The sequence below is a fragment of the Colletotrichum orchidophilum genome, assembly GCF_001831195.1.
Source record: "Colletotrichum orchidophilum strain IMI 309357 chromosome Unknown Scaffold_119.1, whole genome shotgun sequence".
Lineage (NCBI taxonomy): Eukaryota > Fungi > Ascomycota > Sordariomycetes > Glomerellales > Glomerellaceae > Colletotrichum > Colletotrichum orchidophilum.
In genome coordinates, this window is record NW_019173075.1 from 129,264 (window position 1) to 145,478 (window position 16,215).

The window sequence follows — 16,215 nt, forward strand, 5'->3', positions numbered from 1 at the left end:
CCCCCCTTGTTTCCCTTTTTTTTTCTTTTTCTGTGGGGGGGTTTGTGTGTTCCTCAACAGTGTCTGTGTGAGCCACTGGCCTGTTTTTGGTGAGATTTTGGTCTGAGCGGAATGAATGGCACCTGAGGTGTGCAATCTACCCTGGTCCAATTGGTTTCACCGAACTCACCTGTTGAGGTGTGTATATGTGTGTGGCTGGCCCAACTCAACGCTCATGTCTGAGATCCAGCACCGTATACATGTATGGCCGTTGAAGGACAAGCGCCTTATGGATGGGTTTGGTAATCCCACACGAAGCCCAGGGGAAAGGATCTCGGAGAATCAAAGCTTGTGAATTATTACGTCTTATTGTGTGTATCCCACCAGTCCCATGATTTCCATTCGCCTGCCCTTCTCCGCAATGAACCCTAGATATCAAGGACCGATTTGCAGCCTCATAGAGCTTTTCAATGAGCCACCCACCCATCACCATCCCCCTCCATCCATATCGGTCCAGGCCCGTTGTAGACCGTTTGTAGTACGCCGCTTGTCCGTTGTTAAAACACGCCTTCTCCTCCCTCTTCTAATCGCAAACACAATATCAAGAACATCCCATTGGACTGCCACCACCAGAACGACAGAAAGTCGGCTTTGAACTTCCCTCTCACCAGCGCTGGTTGTCGTCTTATGCCTCCTCACACCCTCGTGAGTCAGACGGGATGAAATCCAGATCCACGTAGTCAGCCTGGTCAACCTATTCCTGGCTGGCACTAAGGTCCGGATTCTTCTCCCAAAGGTTGCGGAGGATCGCCGTGATGCCCTCGTCTTCCTCTCCGCCCACCAGACTCGACCCACTGAGGCCCTGAACACCTGTGCCCTCGTGTAGGGCCCGGCTGTTCTGATGGTCATCGCCATCGGCCTCGTAGCTAGACCCGGCGCCGTTGGTTCGGATGGAATAAGCGCGCGGGGTGACGGGTCTCCGGGTGGAGCCGGTGCCGCCCGAAGCAGCAGCCACCAGAGCAGCCTCATTCAGGCTTGAGTTGCGCATGTGTTGTCCTCCCGGAGCGACGCCTCCCCGCACCGACGCGGCTTTGCCATTGCCATTGGCGGCCCCGTTGCGCGGTATCCGCTGATTCTTATTCGCGCGATTCACCTGCGCAAGGCGATCGAGCGAGCGCACCACGGGATTCTGGAACCGGCGGACGCTGAGGTACTCCATCCCTGTCCGTTCCAGCTGCTTCGCGACGCGTGGGTCGCGGCTCGCGCCGCCGTCGTAGCCCGGCCCGCCAATGCCGACCAGGGGACTCGCGCCCACTGCGCCCACGCCTCCTCCAACCGCCTGTCCTGGTTCAATGACGGAGCTTGCGCGCTGTAGATTGAGCTTCTGCTGCGTTCGTGATTTCTCTGCCGGGGGAGCGAAGCGCCTTCCTGACCGCGGCGCGAGCGCTGTACCATCGCTATCGCGGCTTTTGCGGCTCTCGTGAGCGCTTTCGCCATCTTCGTCGCCCCACATTGGCAGATCGCGATGTTTTCCCTGGCCCCCGGATCCCGAGGACTGCGGCCGTCCTCGAGAGTTTTCTTCCGACCGCAAGCTAGCCGGCCCAGGCGTTGTGGGATGGTAGAAAGATCCTTCGCGCGCTGCACCGGAGCTTCCCGCGTTGACGAACCGCGAAATAAGCTCGTCGCCGGCGCTGCCCGGTAAGGTGCTGACGTTGTGCGAGTCGCCTAGGGTTGAGCCGCGGCCGATGGAGTCCGGGGATGAGGAGTGGCCCCGCCGTGACAGGGAGACTGTGTCTGCCGTCATCTTTGGAGGCGCGCCGTGGGATGGGGTGCGTTGAAGTAATCTCGAGGTTAAATAGGCCTTGTGCTGTACGGTCTCGCGATCAGGTGTCGCAGGAACCAGAGGTGATGATTGCGCCGCAGGGGTTTCTGCTCTGGAGTTGTTCGCAAAGTTGCTGGCGGAGTTATTTGCGCTGCTGTCGTCGGGTTTCGCTGAGGCTTGTGTACTGGCTAGCGATCCTCGTCTTGATAGGTACGGTGAAGCGGATGTGCTGGCGTCAACCCATTCGTCGTCTTGCCCGTCGTTACCCAAGTCGAAATGTACCTGCGACTTTTGGGACTTGACCTTGTTCACAGCCGGATTCGAGCTGGTCCTCTTGAGTTTCTCCACCGATTTGATCTTTGCGGGCTTATTGACTTCGCCGTGGGATTTATTCCGCCGTAGACTAGTCGTGGAGGCGGTTTTGCTGAGATTCGCAGAGGAGCTGTCGCGGGATAGCTTAGCTTCGGATTGGACTCGACGATGGCCACCTGCGGCAGCGCGATTTCGATCGGGGGAAGGGGATGCTTGTCGGCGATGGTTGTTCAGCTTTGAGGCTGTTGAGCCATGGTGTTTGTGTAATGCCTTGGAGGATGGAACGCGTGCATGTAGCCGACCCCCGCCAACAACGTGCTTCTGGGATTTTGAGCGGTGCTGTTGATGGTGGTCTCGGTGAGCCTGATCGCTGTTTGTCGAATCGCTCTCCTGATGATTGAGAGGAGGGCGTCTTGATTGGCTGGGCGCCGAAGATTCATCGCCGTCTCTGTCTCTGTCTCGAACCATGGTTGCTTATTTGACCTCCCCTGTGATACTTGACGAATAGGTACTATGATGTGCCGTTGCAGCCAAGGTACATTGTCATGGGTGTCGACAGGTTTTTGGGGGTAGGAGCAAGGCTTGTTCTTCGATGCGCGGGTGCGGTGCGGTGCGGTGCGGTGCGGTGCGGTGCGTGGGCGTTCGGAGGACCGATGGATTAAGGTGGTGGCTGCCCGCGCTGCTGTTTCAATGAGGTAATGCCTCGCAAACTACAGGGAGGGCACTGGAGAGCGCGGGATGGACAGGGCGCGCCCAATTGGGGGCCGAGTGCGACGAGGAATTGCGCGGTCAAAGGAGATGGATGGCAACGGGTGCCAGAGACGACTTAAGCTGGAGGAGGCTCGTATAATAGGCAAGGTAGGTAGTCGGAGTCGGGTTTCTGCGTCTGGAGACGAAAGATTGAAAGATGCTGCGCTGTTTCTTCCAGAGATTGCGAGAAGGAAATCATGGGAGCGAAGAAAGGAAAAAGGCCCAGGTCGAAGTCCCCTTCCGGTTGTCTAAGGTACCCTTTGGCTAAATTACCTTAGACAAGGTACCCGAGACCATGGGAGGCACTGTACCTTCTCCACCACTGGCTCAGGCGCCATCCAGGTTCAATTTATCCATTCTCGGCATGCCACGCCCGCTAACGTCCAATGCCAGCACCTGTGCGTGCTGCTTCAAGTGCGCCTGGACCCGACTTCAACCGCTTTCCACCCCTGCATTCCACGATTCCTAAAAAATCCCACATTCGACGGGAGTCTGGGGCACCGCACCAATCAGGCGCATCATGATTGGCTGACAGCTGGGATGACGCTGCTGGAATTCTCCATTATCTGCACGTGATTCTGCCGGATAAGCTTCTTGCCGCAAATGGACGCCATCCGTCACAGATCAATCATCCACAGGCAACCTCACATATTCGTAACATCACAGCAGTTCAACACCGACACATCTCCAGCCTCGCCCGAGTGCACTTTGAATAAATCGAGTACTCTAATTCCATTCAATATTCACAACCTGTGAAAGGCCACTGCGGCACCCGTCACCATGTCCAGCCAAATTGCAGCCTTGGAAGAGGATCGCAAACAGTATCAAGAGCAGGTATGTACTCACCCCTACATCGAACTCAATGTCTGTTTTATTTGCTAACCTTATTGTCACAGCTTGATGTTGTTCTTGCCGGCCTCAAAGATGATTCCGAAAATGCCGAACTCAAGAATCTTCAGGCGGAGTTGAATGACATGATTTCCCTCCTAAACGAGTCTCTTGCTGAGCTGCAGCCGAAGCAGGCGTCCAAGCCCATACTCCAGAAGGCCCCCAGTCCGCCAGAGCCCGAGAAGTGGTCTAAAGAGAACCACCCAGCTTTCAAGAAGGCCGCTCCCACCCCCGAGGAGAAGGATGAACCGCCCGTGACGTACCAGGTCAACGACACCGTCATGGCGAAATGGGCCTCGGGCGACAGAGGCTTCTACCCTGCCCGAATTACATCCATCACCGGCTCTTCAACAGCCCCCATTTATATTGTCAAGTTCAAGAGCTACGATAACACGGAAACGCTGCGGGCCAAGGACATCCGCCCAATGTCCAACAAGCGCAAAGCTGACGGAGCACCAGCACCCGTATCTAGCACTTCGCAGCAGACCGCGCGTCCGACACCACCGGGCCCGTCGAATGGTGTTGTTACATCCGCTGCAGCTAGTCTGTATCCAGAGCAACAAGCCAAGATTGACGCAGAGAAAAATGCTGCCGATGGTGCCTCAAAGCCACCCAAAGCCAAAAAGATCAAAGCCACAAAAGAATTGGAAAAGGGCAAATCCAAGTGGCAAGAATTCAACTCAAAATCCAAATTCGGAAAACACAAGAAGGACAGCATGTTCCGCACACCCGATGGCGTCGGCGGCCGAGGTGTGTTGCTCTTGCCAAATCAAACCTGACGATGATGCTGACATGGCCACAGTCGGTTTCACGGGCTCTGGCCAAGCTATGCGGAAAGACACTGCCCGCAGTCGACACGTATATCAGCAGAATGATGAGCTCGACTAATTATTCTTAGGGTGTAGGCATGCAGGAGGATTTTCAAAGATAGGTGGTTCGAGGCTTTGGCGTTAATGGGTGATTTGGCACTCTCGTTCCCTTCATGGTAAAGTGTCTTGTTTCCGCGTTACATAGGCTAACAGTTTGTACACATGAGTTCCACTCCCTCCAGACGACCGTGGATTTGTGATCCCATCTGGACTCTGCGCTGGTCGCGCAGAGGGGTTCCTTATATAAATACATGAGATGCCCAACTTCCCCAGCTTCTTGGCCATCTTGACTAAACATCTGGCTGTACAGGATATCCTACACTCTCAGTTCGGCCTCAGAACACGCCGCTCACTGGCCGCCGCAAATCTTTGGCGAGTCACGGTGCGCGGAGGTCGATCTTCGGGGCAATGTCCTTTGCAATCTTGAGGAATATTTCTGCCCTAGCACTCGATGGTTCCGATACGACGGTGGGTTTACCCAGATCCGCATCATCGCCAATGGACGGATGCAACGGGATGTCACCTAGGAAGTCGATCTTGTGCTCTCTGCACATGCGCTCGACTCTTTCGTTTGACCCAAAAACGTGCGTGTCGCCGTGACAGTGTGGACAGTTGAAGAGTGACATGTTTTGGACCAGGCCCAAAATGTCAACATTGACCTTGTTGAACATGTTGACGCCCTTGACCGCGTCCTTGACAGCAAGTGTGTGGGGTGTGGTGACAATGATGGATCCTAGCTTTGATGAGCGGTTGCCGTTGATTATGTGCCTAGTGACAGGCTCACGCCCATGACCTCGACGCTTGAACATGACTCACCATCAAGTACGATCTGCTGTGTAATGGTGAGTTGTGTATCGCCTGTGCCTGGAGGCAGGTCGAGCACGAGAATATCCAATCCACCCCAGTCAACCTCGTGAAGTAGCTGCTGAATGGCTTTCATTACCATGGGCCCTCGCCATACCACGGCGTCATCCTCTGGAACGAGGTAGCCCATGGACATCGTCTTGACGCCGTAATTAGTCATCGGGATCAGCTGGTTGTCTGACGACATTGTTAGTCGGCGGGCTGGATCGGTAAAGAGGCCTAGAATCCTTACTTTGTGAGAGCCTGGGTTCTCCGGCAAGGTTGAAGAGTGTTGGAATAGAAGGGCCGAAGATGTCGGTGTCCAGGATTCCCGCCCGGTAGCCTAGTCGTGCGAAAGCCAATGACAGATTTGCTTCAAATGTCAATTATCATTTCCCGCTTGGCATGCCTCGAATTCGAGTCCATGACCTACCTGCAACGGTACTCTTACCGACGCCACCCTTGGCGGAAGAAACAGCAATTATTTTCTCCACACCGGTGATCTTCCTTTTCGCGGGCCTCCTAGGCCAGTTGGGTGGTGTGCCAGATTTCGGCAGGCCCTGCCGGGTATGTTAGTAGTCTGAGTATGAGGGACGCAAGAGTGTGAGCGAGAGCATGAGACAATCGCGGATTGTACCAAGGGGTTTTCATGGCCCAAGACTCGAAGAGTCGACTGGAACGGACGGAACAGTGTTGGCCTCATTGTTTGGCATTTGACAGTCAATACGCAATCACCTTGAGCCTGAAAGAAAGATGCATAAAGCAATTAGAGCGACCTGGAGACTTGGGCTGCTAACGACTCGGGGTGGTGGTGAGAGGATGTACTTAATTGGTTCTTCGCGTATGGATCTGCTTGCGGAGTATCTTCGGCTGAGCTGTTTAATTCCTGGCACTACCTGAGGTGGCATACGACAACAATATGATTTATTGAAAGGTTATTAACCTAGGTCTTTATCGTAAGCTCACATTCATCAAGAGAAACCAAGCATCATCAAGCAAAACTCAGTTGCTGGACCTCGTAGTTGCTGAGATGGCAATTTTTAATCACGTGACCTGGTGAGACTGACCCACCGAACCTTGTCTGGTGCTCGTGTACGTACCTTTTCTTCGCGCTTGAATTCGCGATGAGAGGAACTTGAGCCGTGAACGCGCTGGATCGATATCTCACTGAAAGTTCACATCCAGAGTCGAGCCCCACCATCCGCTGAGCATGAGATCTCACAAATGAAGACCTCATAACCTCCTCCTCCTCTAGCTCTGGCCTGCACATTTCATATTTCTGATACCCTTTGCAATTTCGCGCTGTTGTTCCCATCGATTCTGGCCAATTTGACACCAATTGGTACTCACTCATTCTCAGCATCTTTGCGCCTACCTCGTGAAGCCAGCAGCCGCTCTTCGGAAGTGGCGAGACAGACCTCTCTACCTGGTATACCCGAAACACCGGTTCCCAAGAGAAGGAAAGCAATAAAAATATCACACACAAAAACGACGAAATGTCTACCCCGTCGGCCATGTTTGACATGGCACAAGGTCGTCGCGATCTGGCCGCTCTGCCCTCCGACTGGCAACAAAACATCAGAGAAGCTGTAAGCCCATATTTTATCCAACACCACTCTATCGCGCACCCTCCATATACTTTGGGATTCGACACACCACCCAACTTTAACATCTCTTACCTCCCTCGTAATTACGCATCAAACTGACACATCTCACCAGTGGGAAGTCGTCGACCAACAAGGTCTTGGCTCCCTCAACGCGCGCGAGTGGCCCTTTGCCCTCCGCGCTATTGGCTTCGACCTAGCCCGCACAGAGACCTACGCCCTTCTCCTCGCCCACGGCGTCCCGCCGCACGACCACGACCCCTCGCGCGGGCCCTGCAGCCCGTCCCGCTTGCGTATGCCGCAGGAGCACTTCTCTGCTATCGCGGCGTGGCTGCTGATGCGCCGCGACCCGCAGGAGGAGGCCGAGGACGCGTGGAAGATGTTTGATCCCCGCGGCACGGGGCGGGTCACGCTCGAGAGCCTGCGGGCCGTGTGCGGCGAGGTGAATTCCACGCTGAGCGAGGCGGACATGCGGCGGATGATTGACATGGCGGATATTTCGGGCAAGGGGTGGGTTAGCAAGGAAGAGTTTATTGAGGTTGCTAAGGGAGGGTTTGGACGTGGTTAGTGGTGGAATGCTGTGTGTATCGTCAAGAAGAAGAGGGGGTTGCGATGGCATGAGGTGTTTGAACGAGTGGCCTCGCCGCCAGAGACGGCAAGCCAACCTTGCCAAATTTATCCAGGCATTGAGTTTACATAGGTTCCCTTTACATCGGAGCAATGATAATATTATCAGCTACCAAACCTTGATCTTGCGACAGCTATTACTCTCGTCGAGGTCTCTGATTGCATTAGCAATTCCCAGGCCAGAAATGGTTGTCCTCTCCAAGGAATCTTAGCGATGTCTTTCCCCTTTTCAAGTCTCTGACATTGATGAGCTTTTCACTACTCCATGATAAGACCCATAGGAAAGGGAGAGCAACATGAAGTCCAAGCATGCTGACCAGTAACATGTCAAGAGCTTGCGCCGAATCTCGCCAACCACCCTCTCCTACCCCTGTTCATCTCCTCCTGCTCCAGAGTGCCTAAATTGTAACGCCAGTCGATTTCCTAAGCGGCAAGCCCGCTTTTTCATACGCCATATCAATCATCCTCATCTGGCTGATACTGTCCTCCCCATCAACCCACACGCTTGTCTCCCTCCCCTTGACGCGGTTGACAAACTGCTCCAACTGATGCCGGTACGTTAACCAGTACTCCTCGCCATTGCCTGCCAACCCAGCCCCCTTGAACGTATAGGCCTTCTTGGACGTCTTCTCTGTCCACTTTCTGACAACATCACCTGAGCCCGTCCGCTTCACGACGAACTCGTCCACGACGTCGATGCGGTGCCATATCCCGCCCAGCATGAAATTCGCAAAGGCAATCTTCCTCTTGCGTGTCTTCTCCTGGCCTGTTGGCAGCTTCTCGTCGGGGACCTTTACCTCTTTATGAGTGACACTCAGCCGCGGGAGCCCCATGGCAAATGTCCCCGTCCTAAACGCCCCCTCCGCGTGAGCCGTACCCTCGTTGGCCATCCTCCACGTTATGTCCCACGCGTAATCCACCCTCTCCTCGGGCGACGGCATCGTCTTGAACTGTGCCGTCACGCACTCCTCCGGCTCGACGCCAAACGTCTGGCGGATACTCGAGACGGTGTACGTGCCCAGGTCCATTAGCCCACCGCCCGCGAGATCATACTGGAACCGGATGTCGTCATCCCCGATGGCGAACCAGGGGAGAAACGCGCTCGCCTTCACGTGCTCGACGTTTCCCTATCCACCAGACTCAAAAAATACTGCCAGCTCGGCTGAAACCGATAATGGAACGCCTCCAGCAGGACGGGGGCTCCAGGCTCCGCGAGCAGCGGCAGCCTGAGGAGCGCCTCGGCCTCGTGCGTGTTCGAGACGGAGGGCTTCTCCAGCAGGACGTGCTTGCCGGCCTGCAGCGCTTTCAGGGCCCACTCGTAGTGCAGGCCGTTGGGCAGTGGGACGTAGATTGCGTCCAGCGAGGGGTCATCGATGACGGCCTGGTAAGAGTCCTTGACGTCTGGGATGCCGTGCTTGGCCGCGTAGGCTGCGGCCTTGGTGCGGTCGCGGGCGGCGATGGATTGGACTATGACCTCTGAGTGGGACTTGGCGGGCACGATAAGAGCCATTGGACTATATCTTGCGTTAACTTTGCGATGCGATTGAGGCGAATCGACAGCATCTTTTTTCTAAAGATTCACAGCCCGAGATGACACTTACGCAATGTTGACTGCGCCCAGAATGCCGAAGCGGATTGCGCCATCTTGTTTTGGCGCGACGGGCGGGTTGAGGAAGAGGTAGTTCCGGCGAAGGAAGCCCTAGACAGAAGTCATTGCGATGGTTGTGAGGTACGCGGCGGGGTATTTGATTACAGATGACCGAGTAAACTGGGGGCAGCTCACGATTATAGCCAAGATATCTCAATTTATGTACGAGAGTAGGAACCGGACGTTCAGCAGAGTGATCCACCGCCAGGATACGTATGCAGGGGGAAGCTGCTTAGCAATCGGGTGACGTTGCCAGCATGAGATACTTCTCCTCACCGGCTTTGTGGTACGCCGACGGACATGAGATGAGGCGGCATCAGGGGACGGGAGGATTGGCTCAATCCCGGCGGGGTTACACGGGCAAATGAGCCGGTAAGATACAAAGTCATCGCAGACAACAGCTTGCAATCAATTGCTAACTGTGGTCACATAAATTTGAAGTGTCACCGGGTTAACACTGTTGGTTTTGAGTTGTCAAATATCGGCCTAACATCACTCGGACCGCTTCGGGCGGGTGTTTTCAACGGAACTGCTGGCCGACCGTTGAAACCCCTGCAGTTATTCTCGGAGGCCTCGTGACCTAACATAGGCACCCCTATCATTGTGTACTGCGCTGCGGGAATGATATACATGTTGGCAAGTCACTGATGATGTATGGCTAGGTTGGTTGTCTCTTTTACTTCATTTTGAGAACTACGTAGGTGGGCTTTTCGCCAATCTCACCCTACGAAACAGAGCAGACCCCATCCCATTTTGGTCTCATCTCTGTGGAGGTATCACCCATTACTCTTCCTTTACAAAACATCGTTGGCGTTGAAGTCGAACAGAGCCTGCTTGACACGCTCCTTCATGGTCTTCTCACCCTCACGGACCCAGACTCTGGGGTCGTACTTCTTCTTGTTGGGCTTGTCGTCACCCTCGGGGTTTCCGACCTGGGTCTTCAGGTAGTCGATGTTCTTGGTGACGTAGTCGCGGATACCGGTGAGGTAGGCCCATTGCAGGTCAGTGTCGACGTTGACCTTGACGACACCGAAGGAGATGGCCTTCTGGAACTCCTCGACGGCGGAGCCGGATCCACCGTGGAAGACGAAGAAGACGGGCTTCTTGTCGTCGGTGCCCAGCTTCTGCTGGACAAACTCCTGGTGCTTGCCGAGGAGCTCGGGGTGGAGCTTGACGTTGCTGCGAGGGTCAGAATTGTGGACATGATGGTATCATAGGCACGCGCGACTTACCCAGGCTTGTAAACACCGTGGACGTTACCAAAACCGGCAGCGATGGAGAAGAAAGGGCTGATGGGGCTCAGGGTCTGGTAGATGGCGTAAATGTCCTCGGGCTGGGTGTAGAGGGAGTTGTTGTCTGTCAAGTTAGCGGCACTCTTAGGATCCTGCGATGCGCATTGTTGACATACCGACATCCTCGTTGTTGACACCGTCCTCCTCACCACCGGTGATACCAATCTCCATCTCGAGCCACAGCTTCATCTGTGGAAAACGCGTCAGTGGCAGGAGGAGAAATTAAATCTCCATCATGACTTACGGGTGCAGAGCGCTTGAGGTACTTGGCAGTGGTCTCGATGTTGTAGGCGACATCCTCTACAGCTTTGTTAGTTGTGCTCTTAGACGGTGTTCGCAAAGCTGCATACCCTCGGAAAGGTCAATCATGTGGGAGGAGAAAAGAGGGTGGCCGGAGCGCTTGAACTCCTCCTCATCGGCGGAGATCATGCCATCGAGCCACGGCAGAAGCTTCTTGCTGAGGTAGGAGTCAGTTCCTTGGTCTCGAAATTGGGTGGTGGATCGAACTCACGCGCAGTGGTCGGAGTGGAGGACGACGGGGACGCCGTAGATGGGGGCGATAGAGGTAATGTAGTGAGCGGCAGCGATGGCACCGGCGACGGAAGCCTCCTGCTTGTCAGCGCTGTTGGGGATGCCCTTGCCGGCGAAGTAGGCGGCACCACCCTGGGAACTGCAGAGCTGTCAGAAATCTTGCTGTGCTTTGTGTATAGTGTTCGACCCAAAGGATCAAAAATGGGCATCTACACACGTCTGGAGGATGATGGGGGACTTGGCCTCGCGGGCAGCCTCGAGCGCGGCAACGGCGGTGGAAGAGGAGGTCTGCGAGGCGGGGTCGTTGTTAGCCGTTTGTCACCAAATGTGCTCTCCATTCTTGGCCCGCGACGCCAAGCCGGCGCGCGTCGCGGGATTGACCTGCCTGGTATGGCCACAGAGAAGCTACTTACGACGTTGGCAGCGGGAATGGCAAACTGCTTGGCCTTGGCGTAGCTGAACAGCTTCAGGAGGTCGTCGCCGTAGACGACACCGGGCTTGATGTTGAGCTCTGAGAGGAGACCCATGGTGAATGGCGGGGTATCTGACGTGGGGTAGAAAAGATGCGAAGGATAATTGTGTGTAGTAACTTGTCCCAAGTAAAGTCGGACTGTTGCTAGATTGATGTTCAGAGGTAGGGGAAAGGTAAGAGGATATGCAGGGAGAGATATTGGAGAGGAAGAAGAATCAACAGGAAAGTTTGGATCGGGGTTGAGGTGGACGCGGGCGAGTTATGTTTGATTCCCACGAGCGGGATTTTACTCGGGCTGAGCAGGCCAGCCGCCAGCAGCGACCAAGGACCACGAGCCAGCAAGACCCGGTCCACCTCACCGTCGACGGGCCACGGCCAAGCATCGGTCCAGTCACCGGCGGGTGCTCTCCCAAGTGTTGGCTGGTTGGCTGGACCACTGGCTGGGCGTGTTGCGTGTTGCGTGTTGCGTGAGGTGTGAGGTACATGGGACCGATTTGGCCGTGGTTCCCCCTTCCGACTTCGACAGCTCCGCTCTGCCAGCTCCAATCCCATGGAAGGTATCCCGTACCACGCACCACGGCGCATCTCCATGCTCCCTCGCTCCTTCCCAGGCAGTGCCAGGTCTCTCCGGCAAAGCGAGGACTGCGCTCATTGCACTTTCCATCTGGAATTGTACCATTTCCGAGCATCGGTCACGAACACAGGCATGAGAAACTTGGGTATTTTAAGGTACTTAACTTCACTACCTAAGTACCTTATCAACCTGAGGTACACACTTAATTTCAACAGGACAGTAGCTGATGCCGAAGGAACGTTTGATCTGTGGCCGAATCCAAAAAGTCCAGATTGAGAAACAAGCCGTCAACAACACTGCGCCTGTCTCAACCCAATGGAGCCCCAAGTTGTTGAGGGGCAGAGAGCGCAAGTACCTCTGGGTCGAACGCACCGGACAGCAGCGGAGGTACTTTGTACATGACGGGACAGCTGCGAGCCCCTCTCTTTCATTTCCTCTCACCACCACGTCAAACGCGAGTACCTAACCCCTCCCCCCACCGGGCCATCGAATTGACGTCAAAAAATTGCTGCTGCACCACTTACTGCAGGGATCCAATCGCCGCCTCTGCGTTTTTGGCCGAGGGGCCATCAATAATGGCGGGGCCTAGACCTGACACCACCGAGAGACAGCCTGCCCAGTGCCGCCACCACCTGGGCAGCAGACGGTAGACATGGACAAACGGGAGCACTTGGGTGCGCCGACACCGCCATTGGCTGGACGCCGACTGCTGACAATCATGGCATTTGACTTTTCCACCTCCAGATCTCTCGGCCTTATTATGGTGTCCGCTGCGATATTTAATGGATAGCCCTGTCGCCTATCGAATGACTCGATTATTTGACCTCTAGGGTTGCGACTATTATTGTCACGCAAGGTGATGTCTCACCGAGCCGAATTCTCGGTGTAGTCGTCCCATCTACACCTCAGCCACTTTGAAGTTGGAAAACGAACATCATGCTCGGGCTGCTGTATTTTAGTGTCCCCCCGCAACAACGAGTCTCCGTCGCTCATTCATTCATCCATCCCGGGCATAATTCCCTTACCTTGTGCACGCCGGGCCCCGGAACGGCCAGACCAATCGCGCTGCTCCATGACGATAACCTCCCCCCGGGCCATTGACTCATCCCGTCCGCTTCCCGTCCACGTCCTTCCACCCCAGCCTTAGCCATTGCCGAAGGCCCGGGAATATGCGGGATCGCGTCCAGCTTCTACCCTTTGTCCGCCGAAAACCGACTCTACACACCTTCAAAATGCTTCTCGAGGCAATGCTTTTCCTCGGCACAACCGTACCCCACGGCGCGATACCTTCTTTCATTGCCGGAGAAATTACCCACGGTTCGGCTCATCTCGTGTCTCCGATATCGTGCCTCTCCACTTCCCAGACTTCGCCTGTCCACCTTACGGCGCAGACACGAACTCGAATCTCGGGTGAAAACCACGAGCTTGCATATGGCATGCCATGGCTTAGCAACCTTTCATTACCTGTCAACCAATGATTGTTGAACCTTGGTATTTCTTCAAGCTCCTCTAGTGAGTTCTACCGCCGTCTTGACAATCATCTAGCCTATTCCTCATCGTTACCTGTGTTCCATCCCGGGAAACGCTGGGCATCTCGGCCATCTCTCCGGCCTCGCCATGTCTTCGTTAGCGCCGCCAAGTCATGGGTATGTATCCGTACCTCCCTCCTTCTCTTTCTCACCCTCGCTATATACGACCACCCGCTCCAGAGGACGCTTCCGAACCGAACTTAAACTACCGCCCCCTCAATCGAGTTCCAGGTCCTCCATTGCCGCCGCAACAAAAATTTGGTCCGCTTGTCGCCCCGAGGGGGTCCAATTCTCCGGCCGCGGCCCGCCATCGTCCCCAGCTTCGCTAGTGCTACCCTCGCTCTCCGTCTCCGGTGGCGTCTGCAGACCCGTGACGTCTCGCGCCCGCATATTCCGCTTCAGCATGCACATCTCCACCGAGATACCCGGCCCGAAGGCACAACCCACAACAAAGTCGCGGGCTCGGCCCTCCGGCGCCACGGCATCCATGTCCTTGGACCGCAGCCTATCCATGACGCTGAATATCGTTGCCGAGCTCGAGTTTCCGTGATTGATATAGGTGTCGTAGCTCGCCCGCATGTGATACGACGTGATGCCCATCATCGTTTCGGCCCCTGAGAGGATCGTCGCGCCTCCGGGGTGCATCGCCCAGTCAAAATCTTCGGCTTTCTGATAGTTCGGCGGTAGTGAGGGTACGGATGACAGCATCTCCGCGAATGTCGATGGGATGGCCGCCGATGCGAGCTTCGGTACTCGTGGGGTAAGGATCACTTTCCAACCTGTGATGCTCTAGTTAGGATAGGCCGATTTCCTGGAGCTTCACCATGGTTCTAGAACTCACCAACAGGGTCAACATCGAAGCCAAGATCTTCGTCCGTGTCGGGTATGATCTTGTGCTCCCAGCCCAACAGGTCGTACACGGGTTCCGTTGGCTCGCCGACGCCGTTGCTGAGCACAACCGCGCTCGCGCAATCGGAGAAGAGTGCAACGCCTATCCTGGTCTCTTGCAGCTCGTCAATGCTGTTGAGTTCGCTGCGCACCATGGTCGTGCTGACCTCGAGCGCGACACAGAGGATCCTCGCGGGCTTCCCGCGGGCCTTGTGTCCCAGCGCCAGGTTCGCCGCCGTCCTGAGCGTCGCCAGGCCTCCGCTGCAGCCGACCCCGTGTAACAGGACCTTCTCCACCTGGTGTGTGATGCCCAGGCCGTTGACGACGTAGTGGTCGAAGCCGGGGTTGGCGCTGTCGGTGCATGTCGTCGAGACTACGTGTGTGATTTCGCCGAGGTCGATACGCGCCTCTTCGATGGCCTTGCGGGACGCTTCCACTGCCAGGGGCACACCATCGCTCATGAAGACCTTGTGTAGATCCGCGATCGAGGGCGCGTCTTTCTGGTTGACGATTTCGTGCTCGTGGGTGCCGATGGAGGAACGGTAGTCAATGCCGGTGAATCGGTTGATGGAGAGGACCTTTTTCATGCTGCAAACATCAACGAGTCTAGTTAGAGAAAGTGACGCTGTTCCAGGCGGCTTCAATGCTTACGAAGGTGATTCAGGATAGAATTTGTTACTGAGGTAATCTATTGAGTCTGTTTTTAGCGAGTATGGCGGGTACTGGCTGCCGATGCCGATGATGGACAGACCAAGCTCCCCGAACGTGTTGGGAGCCGCCATCGTGGATGGGTGAGAGGTGCGATGCGGGGGAGGGGCAGCTAAGCAGTTTCTTGGTTGGATTTGGCGGTTTTTCGTGTTTGCTTTCCGTATTCGAATTATTTCGACGTTCAGCCCAAAGAAGACCTATGGTCAATGGCAGAATGGAGGAGAAAAGAAGCTTGTTAAAGCTCGCGAGAAGATGTGGGAGGCGTTTGGCAAGGGGGGTAAAGCTATTAGCGAGTCACAATGGCTTCACGCAAAAGCCAGAGGATGATGAGTATGCTAGCTAAAGCAGATGTATCCTGGAGTGATGATATCACTGCGACAAATGGCACAGAGGATACCTGAGTAAACGTAGGACAGCACGACACTGTAGCGCGGATAGACGGCTGGCTTTGATGCGGGATCGGTGGTGTATTGCCAGCGTGGTGTATTGGTATGTTGGCAACGGGAGAAACGATGGACAAACGAGCGGGTACGGGGATTTGTGCCAGCGCTATCACTAGCATGCAATAGAGAGTGTGTGAAAGGAAAGCAAAAAAAGAAAGAAAAGCAAGTTGGTCAGGTAGTCAAGTCAGACCAGGCCAGGTTTGTGTTGAAAAGCGAGACGGGAGGCGAACAGATACGACAGACGAGAGACGGACAGGCCCTCGTGCATTAAGGAAACCATATTAGTGACGCCGGCACTGAACATGGGTACATACCGCCGGCATTCTCCACGATAGCCCCGTATTGACGACTATCTTGGACGTTGACAGGCTTGGGTGCGTGTTGCTGGCGACGCTCGGCGAGACTCGATGCCAGAGAGCCCTTGGCCTTGTGGCCC

General features: G+C 55.3%; 7 protein-coding genes across 7 annotated transcripts; 3 read left to right on the forward strand and 4 right to left on the reverse strand.

Moving 5' to 3' along the window:
* Nucleotides 1-733: 733 nt before the first annotated feature.
* CORC01_11253 (uncharacterized protein) lies at nt 734-2,581 on the reverse strand (the record flags this gene model as incomplete). Its single annotated transcript, XM_022622879.1, has 1 exon — nt 734-2,581. The coding sequence occupies one exon, from the start codon at nt 2,579-2,581 to the stop codon at nt 734-736; it is 1,848 nt and encodes a 615-aa protein (XP_022470643.1).
* A 1,062-nt stretch (nt 2,582-3,643) lies between these two features.
* On the forward strand, nt 3,644-4,639 carry CORC01_11254 (uncharacterized protein; the record flags this gene model as incomplete). The annotated part of the gene is made up of 3 exons (XM_022622880.1): nt 3,644-3,697; nt 3,760-4,501; nt 4,554-4,639. The coding sequence occupies 3 exons, from the start codon at nt 3,644-3,646 to the stop codon at nt 4,637-4,639; spliced, it is 882 nt and encodes a 293-aa protein (XP_022470644.1).
* Nucleotides 4,640-4,997: 358 nt separating this feature from the next.
* On the reverse strand, nt 4,998-6,166 carry CORC01_11255 (uncharacterized protein; the record flags this gene model as incomplete). Its single annotated transcript, XM_022622881.1, has 5 exons — nt 4,998-5,353; nt 5,437-5,661; nt 5,717-5,806; nt 5,897-6,023; nt 6,101-6,166. 5 exons carry the CDS (start codon nt 6,164-6,166, stop codon nt 4,998-5,000), a joined length of 864 nt encoding a protein of 287 aa, XP_022470645.1.
* A 793-nt stretch (nt 6,167-6,959) lies between these two features.
* Nucleotides 6,960-7,635, forward strand: CORC01_11256 (uncharacterized protein; the record flags this gene model as incomplete). The annotated part of the gene is made up of 2 exons (XM_022622882.1): nt 6,960-7,052; nt 7,183-7,635. The coding sequence occupies 2 exons, from the start codon at nt 6,960-6,962 to the stop codon at nt 7,633-7,635; spliced, it is 546 nt and encodes a 181-aa protein (XP_022470646.1).
* Nucleotides 7,636-8,092: 457 nt separating this feature from the next.
* Nucleotides 8,093-11,692, reverse strand: CORC01_11257 (fructose-bisphosphate aldolase; the record flags this gene model as incomplete). Its single annotated transcript, XM_022622883.1, has 11 exons — nt 8,093-8,821; nt 8,890-9,208; nt 9,296-9,393; nt 10,146-10,521; nt 10,575-10,698; nt 10,751-10,823; nt 10,879-10,934; nt 10,985-11,091; nt 11,146-11,304; nt 11,383-11,453; nt 11,579-11,692. 11 exons carry the CDS (start codon nt 11,690-11,692, stop codon nt 8,093-8,095), a joined length of 2,226 nt encoding a protein of 741 aa, XP_022470647.1.
* Nucleotides 11,693-13,380: 1,688 nt separating this feature from the next.
* CORC01_11258 (uncharacterized protein) lies at nt 13,381-13,689 on the forward strand (the record flags this gene model as incomplete). The annotated part of the gene is made up of 1 exon (XM_022622884.1): nt 13,381-13,689. One exon carries the CDS (start codon nt 13,381-13,383, stop codon nt 13,687-13,689), a length of 309 nt encoding a protein of 102 aa, XP_022470648.1.
* Nucleotides 13,690-13,956: 267 nt separating this feature from the next.
* On the reverse strand, nt 13,957-15,410 carry CORC01_11259 (chalcone and stilbene synthase; the record flags this gene model as incomplete). The annotated part of the gene is made up of 3 exons (XM_022622885.1): nt 13,957-14,519; nt 14,582-15,216; nt 15,280-15,410. 3 exons carry the CDS (start codon nt 15,408-15,410, stop codon nt 13,957-13,959), a joined length of 1,329 nt encoding a protein of 442 aa, XP_022470649.1.
* Nucleotides 15,411-16,215: the final 805 nt, after the last annotated feature.